At 38.1% G+C, this 10,063-nt stretch overlaps 1 protein-coding gene across 3 annotated transcripts; it reads left to right on the top strand.

Moving 5' to 3' along the window:
* The first annotated feature begins 3 nt into the window (after positions 1-3).
* Positions 4-9,899, top strand: LOC144650089 (anamorsin homolog). 3 transcript variants are annotated; one of them, XM_078509748.1, is made up of 10 exons: positions 8-199; positions 741-881; positions 1,320-1,396; positions 1,655-1,729; positions 2,143-2,215; positions 4,653-4,732; positions 5,383-5,452; positions 7,060-7,108; positions 8,404-8,479; positions 9,404-9,899. In XM_078509748.1, exons 1-10 carry the CDS (start codon positions 13-15, stop codon positions 9,515-9,517), a joined length of 942 nt encoding a protein of 313 aa, XP_078365874.1. In that variant the 5' UTR covers positions 8-12; the 3' UTR covers positions 9,518-9,899. The 3 variants fall into 3 exon arrangements, 2 of the variants coding, with proteins under 2 accessions (XP_078365874.1, XP_078365876.1); XM_078509750.1 differs by having other exon boundaries at positions 37-273; XR_013570008.1 differs by lacking the exons at positions 8,404-8,479; positions 9,404-9,899 and adding an exon at positions 8,103-8,360 and having other exon boundaries at positions 4-199; positions 7,060-7,173.
* The last annotated feature ends 164 nt before the right edge of the window (positions 9,900-10,063 follow it).

Genomic DNA, 10,063 nt, shown 5'->3' with positions numbered 1-10,063 from the left:
TTCATGTAAGTGATGCACGAAAGGACAACGTTCGATGAAGTCGACATGGCTGAAGAGGTAAAACAGGGTCAAAGTGTTCTTCTCATTTGGTCAGGAAGTACTCCGCCTAAAAAGATTGAAGAGATCGTGGTTCAACTGAACTCTTCAGTCGGTCTTGAAGGGAAAGTTTCCGTGGAGCACGAAGAAAGGCTTAAGTTGTGTGAGTATTGCAGTAAAACGGGATGACGTCAAAATGTGGTACGACTAAAATATCGGCCCACCAGATTACGTTGAGTGAGTCATTGATGTTCTTACCGTTTTTGATGTTTCTTTGCATCTATAACTGGACAAACAACAGCAAAATGGAATCTAGTTGTTTTGCAATTTGGTGAGCAAAAGGTGGCAGACTGTATTTCACAACCATTCTTAAAATATAGCTTTTTCTTGTTCAACCTACGTTTTGAACAGTCTGTTGCGGTTTTCTCGTTGAAGAAAAGCCGTTAAGATGAATATTTACATTTTTGTTCTGAAAAAAGTGTTGCTGAAAACCCTGCCTGTAAAGAACTTCAACTGAAAGGGGAAGTGTTTGTCCATTTATTAATTTAAGATTATGATTCATTTATCATCATCATCATCATCATCATTTATTTGCCACTTTTCACTTTGATGAGATCCAGTATCTACAAGAGTCTTTAATTTTAATCTTGAGAGAGATGTGAATTAACGAGGAGTGTTGGGTTTGTATGTTATTTATTTCACAGCATCTCATCTTGACTCAGCTTTTGATGTTGTGTTATCTGGGGCAACGTTGCCTTCCCTGCTGGTTCACAGTCTTGACCTTCTGGCAGAAATTGCCAGGATCTTAAAACCGAGTGGAAAGTTAACTCTCACAGAGCCTACAGGTAAGGTCAATTCTATCATTCGGCTTGATTTCATCTGGAAAAGACACTCCATTTTCTCACAGACTATTATTGTGTACCGGTACTTGATAATTAGATTGAGCAACCTGCTTAATGCTACCAGGTGTAACTTGTAATGGAAGCCTAGACATAACTGTTTATGCATGCCTTATAATGTTCTCCAGTCTGCAATGTTGATTAAAATGGTAGTATGAATAATTTGTTTAAGGTATCATGCTTCTCATACCATGATTAAAGACTGATGATGATGATGATGATGACTTGTGTAGTCTTTCTGAAATGTTACAGCCCTACGTTTTCCGATTTCCTTCCATCTTGCCATGTCCAGCAAATGTAGCTATGTATTGATGATTTGTATTATTATAATTGTATCAGCCAAATTTCCTTCCTTTTATTAAATGTCTAATATTTTTATATCAGGATCAACTGGAAATCTAAGACCTCCTGAAAAACTGGCTTCTGCACTCAAACTTGCTGGATTTGTCAACATTTCTGTTGTAAGTATTGTACTAATTAAATCGCACCACCTAAATATTGTAACAATAGTCTAAGTTTTTTATAAATTATACTATCAGCACATTTCCATCTTTCTTCTTTGCCTGTAATTAACAATTCACAGGTCACTAGGGGTGTATGCAGGGCCTGTTTCCCTGTTTTCTCCTCTGATCCCCTCCCTGTGCACAAGGTAGAACACAAGTTTACTTATTTTTGGGAATTTTATGGTAATGTTACAGTACTGATACTTTGTTCTTCAGCCAAAAGAACTAAGTTTGACTTTGGATGCGAGCACTGTCCTAAAAGAGAAATTTGGAGATGTGACCACCATTCAGGTATGTTAGACTATAAGTTGTCTTATATACCATTATTACAAAAAAAGTGTTCCACTAAAAATGAAATAACATGTTAAGTATATGAACCATCCTTAGTTAATAAAGAATATATTTCTTAACTGCTTAATCAAAACTAGCCTGTTCTAGTTGTTCAGTGAATGGCAAGTGAAAAAAAAAAAGACCAGAGAAAACCATCACCATTTTTTTCCACTTGGCATTCTTTGCACTGCTCTGAAACTAACCAAACACCTGGAACAGGATAAATTAAAAAAACAGATTAATGTCTAATTTATTTCTGTTATTATTATGTATCCTCAAGACATTTTACAATTCAAATATGTTTATTTGACAATGCTGTTACACTTAAAAACCTTCATAAATGTACAATAACAATCTGTGTGATTTTGTTACAGATCTCGGCTTGCAAGCCTAGTTTTGAAGTAGGTACAAGTTCACAGCTTCCACTTTCCTTTTCTTCAAAACCTGGTTAGTTTATTGGTAAAATATATGGGGAAAAATGAGCTTGCTACATAAAGTAGTAGTAACTTTAGATGTACCGGGTAGTTGAATAGTGCTTGAACAACTGAAATGGTAAAATTTTAGTTGGGTGGGGTACTGGTTAATTCATCTGTTGTCAAACACAAATTGTAAAGCCCACAGAAAATGAGAACACGTTGTTACAGACATGTTTAGATGTACCAGGTAGTTGAATAGTGCTTGAACAACTGAAATGGTAAAATTTTAGTTGGGTGGGGTACTGGTTAATTCAGCCCACAGCAAATGAGAACACGTTGTTACAGACATGTTGTTGTAAAGCCCACAGCAAATGAGAACATGTTGTTACAGACATGTTGTTGTGAAGCCCACAGCAGATGAGAACACGTTGTTACAGACATGTTTAGATGTACCAGGTAGTTGAATAGTGCTTGAACAACTGAAATGGTAAAATTTTAGTTGGGTGGGGTACTGGTTAATTCATCTGTTGTCAAGCACAAATTGTAAAGCCCACAGAAAATGAGAACACGTTGTTACAGACATGTTTAGATGTACCAGGTAGTTGAATAGTGCTTGAACAACTGAAATGGTAAAATTTTAGTTGGGTGGGGTACTGGTTAATTCAGCCCACAGCAAATGAGAACACGTTGTTACAGACATGTTGTTGTAAAGCCCACAGCAAAAGAGAACACGTTGTTACAGACATGTTGTTGTAAAGCCCACAGCAAATGAGAACACGTTGTTACAGACATGTTTAGATGTACCAGGTAGTTGAATAGTGCTTGAACAACTGAAATGGTAAAATTTTAGTTGGGTGGGGTACTGGTTAATTCAGCCCACAGCAAATGAGAACATGTTGTTACAGACATGTTGTTGTAAAGCCCACAGCAAATGAGAACACGTTGTTACAGACATGTTGTTGTAAAGCCCACAGCAAATGAGAGCACGTTGTTACAGACATGTTTAGATGTACCAGGTAGTTGAATAGTGCTTGAACAACTGAAATGGTAAAATTTTAGTTGGGTGGGGTACTGGTTAATTCAGCCCACAGCAAATGAGAACATGTTGTTACAGACATGTTGTTGTAAAGCCCACAGCAAATGAGAACACGTTGTTACAGACATGTTGTTGTAAAGCCCACAGCAAATGAGAACACGTTGTTACAGACATGTTGTTGTAAAGCCCACAGCAAATGAGAACATGTTGTTACAGACATGTTGTTGTAAAGCCCACAGCAAATGAGAACATGTTGTTACAGACATGTTGTTGCTTGTGATGTTTCTTAGCTGAGCAAACAAGCGGAACACAAAACAAATGTTTTGCTATGCTGTACAAACCTGAAAACATTTATTGCAGATATAAAATGTTTCTGAAATCATATTTAACTATTTTTTTGTATATCTCGGACATGGTAAAAATTTTAGTTGGGTGGGGTACTGGTTAATTCAGCCCACAGCAAATGAGAACATGTTGTTACAGACATGTTGTTGTAAAGCCCACAGCAAATGAGAACACGTTGTTACAGACATGTTGTTGTAAAGCCCACAGCAAAAGAGAACATGTTGTTACAGACATGTTGTTGTAAAGCCCACAGCAAATGAGAACACGTTGTTACAGACATGTTGTTGCTTGTGATGTTTCTTAGCTGAGCAAACAAGCGGAACACAAAACAAATGTTTTGCTATGCTGTACAAACCTGAAAACATTTATTGCAGATATAAAATGTTTCTGAAATCATATTTAACTATTTTTTTGTATATCTCGGACACAAATTTTGTGTCTGCAACAAATGTTCTGTGTGCGGGCAGACAGGGAAACATTTGTGTCCTCAATTTGCCTGAAGTGTGATGTTATCAATATGACAAATATAGAGCCTCATGTCAAATAGTTTGCGATTGACTTCAAAATTGATCAACAGTCTAAAACTGTGAAAATACTTTTTTAATGCAAGTTGACAAATGAAATCATTGATAGTGGCATTTGTTAACAACGATTAAGCAGGTTTTTATGAACTTCCAAAATGGAATCACGGCCGGCTTTTAACCCTGATGATGACAACAAGTCGAAAATGTTCAGTTCCTTTTTAAAGTTTTATAACCTTTTTTAGCCTTATAAATAATATTTTTACCTTTTTAGCAAACATTATGGCAATGAATAAGGATTTGTATTTCAGAAATTCTGAGTGGTTATAATTACAGTGATTCTGAAAACAGTCATGGCTTTTTGTTATAATTGTAATAGCTACGTGCAGGCCTGTGGATTCACAATTACCCTGACAATGTACAATAACAAAATAATGCCGTCATATTCACCAGGCTCATTTGCATTAAACTGGTGCAATCATTGTGTTTTCATTCTTCTTCTTGCAATCAACCCACTGAGTTAAATGTCATAAGTCATGGCTAAGTCATTTACATTGTTCTGGCAGCTTGCAAGCCCAAAGTCAAAGATGAAAATGTTGCAAAAATTTGGACATTATCAGCCCAGGATATTGATGATGAAGACATTGTATGTATAATAGATTTGAGTCATTCTACTGTTGGACACTTCGTGACAATTACATGCCACTATACCTTGAAATGTAATCTTTGTTTTGTCTTCACTAACCTTTGGTCCAACTGCTGAAAGCTACCACAGATTTAGTGATTTCACCATTGCACTATACCTTGAAATGTAATCTTTGTTTTGTCTTCACTAACCCTTGGTCCAACTGCTGAAAGCTACCACAGATTTAGTGATTTCACCATTGCACTATACCTTGAAATGTAATCTTTGTTTTGTCTTCACTAACCTTTGGTCCAACTGCTGAAAGCTGCCACAGATTTAGTGATTTCACCATTGCACTATACCTTGAAATGTAATCTTTGTTTTGTCTTCACTAACCTTTGGTCCAACTGCTGAAAGCTACCACAGATTTAGTGATTTCACCATTGCAAGGTATCTGTCAGTTGGTGACTTGTTGGTAGACTGTCTGTAATGTGGTGGTTGACAGATTATTCTGGGAGCCGTTCTTTCACGTTGACTCCACCTTGGTTCCTAACTTTTTTTTTTTGTAATACCAAACATCATTTGCTTGATTTAGAATATGTCAGTGTTGCTGTGGAGCTGGGGACATTCTTTATATCATGATATTGAAGATAACGTTTTTTGTTTTGTAGGATATTCTTGACTCAGACACCCTTCTTGATGAGGAGGATTTGTTAAAACCTGATCCTGCTTCACTTAAAAGTATGTTTCACTGTTGGTAAATTCTTACAATAGGCTGTTTTTGTTTGACCTGAACATTAGTACACATTGTAATCCAATTGCAAATTTCTTGTTAAGATTAAATATTTAACAATTATTCCACAAGCATGCGTTGGATATGAGATGGTAGATAGCCAACGAGGCGTGTAGTGCCGAGTTGGCTATAACGATCTCATATCCAACAAGCGCGAGTGGAATAATTTGTTTTATTAAAAACACCCTAAGAATTGCACTATTCTATATATTCGAGCTCCCCAGCTGTTTTCGTTGATGCATATCAGCACCATTTTTGTGGTCAATGGTATATGAGCTGGTCAATGGTATATGAGCTCATATACCATTGTCTGTCAACCAATCAAAGCTCAGGAATTGCAATTATTCCACGAGCATGTGTTGGATATGAGATGGTAGATAGCCAATGAGGCGCATAGCACCAAACTGGCTATAACGATCTCATATCCAACAAGCAAAGGGGAAAAATTGTTTTATTAAAAACGCCCAAAGAATTGCAATATTATAGCTCCCCAGCTGTTTTCGTTGACACGTTTTGGCTACCATATTTGCAGTCAATGGCATATGAACTCATATACCATTGCCTGTTAACCAATCAAAATGCAAGAATTGTAATATACCATTGCTAGTTTTAAATAAACTAACAATGGTATATTGCAATTCCTGCGTTTTGATTGGTTTAAAGGCAAAGGTATGTATGAGCATATGAGCTCATAATTATATCATAATTTAACCACAAATACATTGGCTGATACTCGTCAACAAAAGCAGTGACAATTATTCCATTTGCGCTTGTTGGATATGAGACCGTTATAGCCAACTTGCGGCTATGCGCCTCGTTAACTATCTACCATGTCATATTCAATGTGCACTGACTAAATACAGTGGAACCTCGATATAATGAGGGCCAAGGGACTGGCAAAATGTGTTCGCTATATCCAGGTTTCGTTATATTGATCTTTTCCATATATTTTGCTATTACTGGGACGAAAAATATTGTTCGTTATATCATCATTATATAGAGGTTCGTTAAATTGAAGTTCCACTGTACATATAACTTCACGGCATACATAAGCTGTCAGGTAAAGTACTGATTGTGCCTATTTGAATACAAGGGAAGTTGATAAGTGAACGAAGTTTGTGTTACACTTTGTACACTTGCTATGGCTTTTTTTAACTTCACAATAACTGAGACCTAATTCGACTGCTATATGCCATTTTAGTCAACTGGAGACAAATTCACATACCGTATTTTCTCGATTAAACGCCGGGCCCCGAATAAACGCCGGGTCTCCAAGTTGTATTTGAAAATCAACCCCTTAGACAATTATTAAAGGTTAAATATGCTTTAAAAATGATGTCTCATTATAAAGCTGTCAAAAATAATGAATAAAAATCATTTCTTAGAAACATAGGGCTTGAAAAAACTCCTGAATTCAAATAAACGCCGGCCCTATAGGGCCAAGTTTGAAATAAACGCCGGGGCGTTTAATCGAGAAAATACAGTAATAAGACTTGATGTTGGTGAAAACAAATTTGTCCATTCGAATTGAGTTATTGTGGATTCTGTATCTCAGGTGACTGTAACACAAACAAGGCTGGCAAGAAGAAGGCTTGTAAGAATTGGTAAGAAGTCAGGTTGATTTGCATATTGAAGCTATTCATCTTACTTGACTAACATGGCCGTGTATTAGCCTGCGAACAGGCTTTCCAGAGATTTTCGTAAAGCGCTCAGACGGCGCAAAGCGCCGGCGACGAGGTGCGAAGCGCCGAGAAAGAAAGCCTGCATGCATCTCTCAGGATATCGAGTGTTCGCGTCCAAATTTTGGACGCAGTGTGCTGATTGGTGGATTTTAATTATTTGTGACGTTGTCGAAGTTTTTCATTTCCGTTAGAGACAAAAATCAAAATGGAACGTGTCCGGTTTCAATTGCTTTTGCTTGAGGACGGCGTTAGCGACTGCTTGCCAATTTTTCGAGGCGATATTCTTCGCGAGAAGGATATTCTCCCTTTCATCTGGTGTTCGAACATTTGTTCTTCCACTGGGCCACAAGATCTGAATTTTTTTTACTCGGGTCGATTGCAGATCAGGGTCGACAATATCCTAATACTGTATTCAGAAGTGCGTCTTCATTCACGTGAATCGCGACGGCCGGTGCTTGTGGTCCTTGAAATTGCATTCACAGCGATTTTTGAGCACTGGCTCCGACTCTGGGTCTGTGAACTGCATCTTCGGAACTTCGCCGTTGGCTGTCAGAAGAAACTTTCTGTAATTTTTAGCTCGCGGGCGACTAGCCTGCGTGGCCGGCAAACGATCGCGCTTCGCGCTCTCCCTCGCTCGCGCTTCGCGCTCAAACTTCCCTTCTCCCTCCCCTTCAGACGCCGGCCACGCAGGCTAGCGGGCGACCGACCATAATTTGTTAACCTTAGTTTTGAGTTTAATTTCCGGCGTGCGGTTTAAATGCTTTTGTTTAAATGTGACAATTGACAAGCTAAACATTCTGCGGGGTGCTTGTGGGCGGCATTTGCGATTCTCAGAGATGCGTGCAGGCTTTCCCCTCCATTTTGCCCCGCCGGCCGAGCGCTCTCCAGAAAGCCTGTTCGCAGGCTAGCCGTGTATAGGAGTCTTAGGCCCCGTCCACACTGACCCGGGTAAATTTGAAAACGCATCTTTTTTTACCTGGATAGGCCAACCGTCCACACTGAAATGGCGTTTTCAGTCACTGAAAACGGTACTTTTCAAAAACGCTCACCAAAGTGGGTAAATGTGTTTTAATACTATTATTATGTGGCCACAAATCCATTACGTAATCAGTGGTATAAGCAATTTGCTTTGAGTTCATGTTATCTTTGTAGTGGTGCTTTTTTCGATAAAGGTTACACTAACCATGAAATTGATTGACGAATTTGTCCACTGACAGCACATGTGGTTTAGCAGAGGAAATCGGTCAAGGAAAGAAACCAGAAAAGAAGGCAGTGACGTCATCATGTGGAAGTGTGAGTATTGATACAGCCATTCTCTATATTCATTGTCGACGCAGCACAACACAAATAAAGTAATAAAGATAAGATGTTCTACATGACACGAGCATGTCTTATCTTTATTATTTCATTACCGAGCTTAAAATTTACCATCTTTATTATTTACTACAAATAAAGTAGTACACACATGGTTTGGGATTGAACATTTTTTGTTGTTGTGTCTTCCATTTTCAAGGTTATAAATTTGTATAATTCCAAACATTCGTCTCTATCCCATGCAAATGTATTTACACTCGGCGAAACTTAACTGTAAGTTGCAGTGACGAAGAATGTAAATACATGTAATTTGTTATTGGTTTGAACGCACGTGAGCCGTCATAGCGTTAATTAACTGGCATCGCCAAAGATTAGGAAACGTTAAATGCTATATGTTTGTTTAAGTTAAGCCAACAAAACATACTGATTAACCAAGATTTTATTAGTCCGGGCGAATCGAATCTTGGTCCGGGCGAATCGACTTTTCTTCGGGCGAATCGACCGCAATTCGTTGTAACGTATATGAGGATTGGTATTCATTACTTTACCTTAACTCCCAAAGGTTTATGCGCCTGCATTTGGTTGAGAAGTACGTTCCCATTTTTTCCACTACTGGGTTTTTGGGTTTTCGTACCAAGCGGCGGGAAGGCTTGTAGACAAGTCCGAATAATGTCTCAGTTTTGTACGTTTGAACGATGTACTTGATGAGCTTCACACCCATTTCGTCTCTTTGATAGTCGTGAAAAGACTTGCCCTAGCTTTATTATCGCGTGTTTTTACGAGAATGATTTGTTTACTGTAACACGGGTATTTGTTACGTGTTACGTGTTAGAGTTACGTGTCTTGCCGAGAATGCAACACAATGATCCCTGTGTGACTAACAGTTTTGTTGTTGTTTTGTAGTGTTATTTAGGAGATGCGTTCCGTTGTGCAAGCTGTCCATACTTGGGAATGCCGGCCTTCAAACCAGGAGAAAAAGTCGCCCTCACAAGTCGCCAGTTGAAAGGAGATTTGTAGTGCAAAGTTTTCGTAAAATAATTCCAGCAATCAAAGCACTATCCACCGGATAAATCACTATGTAGTGAATAGTTTAGCTGTATAGATAAACTACCGGTGAATAGCGTTCTGCACCTTTTGAATGAGGCCTGAATGGAAGGTCTTACAGAGTGTATGTAAGAAAACATCTCTGCATAACTGCTGTAAATGAGTTCGTTTATTAAATCCTTGGCCTTTTGGAATTTGTATCTTCTATGCTTAAGAATAAATGAACAAGTGAACAAATAAATGGGAATGCGTCTGACAGTGTCATTAGTGTAGCAAGCGAGACAGATTCCAGTATTTTTATCAGACTACATTGTACGTTCGTGTATGTAGACCAAATAAAAAGGATGAACTGGTATGTGAACCGTGTACTGATTAGAAAAGTTACAACGCGCTTTATCGCCAGTAATAAACCCGGCGTAACTGTATTTAAAACAAATGCAAGTTGATTGGTTTAGTTAAAACTCTGTGATTTCATTAAAAGTTAGAATTGAATAAGGTGACTTCATTCGTTTGTTTTGT

The sequence above is a fragment of the Oculina patagonica genome, chromosome 4 (assembly GCF_052425735.1).
Source record: "Oculina patagonica isolate OP01 chromosome 4, crgOcupat, whole genome shotgun sequence".
Lineage (NCBI taxonomy): Eukaryota > Metazoa > Cnidaria > Anthozoa > Scleractinia > Oculinidae > Oculina > Oculina patagonica.
The sequence above is the reverse complement of the archived record's forward strand: the minus strand, read 5'-3'. Positions and strand labels throughout refer to the sequence as shown.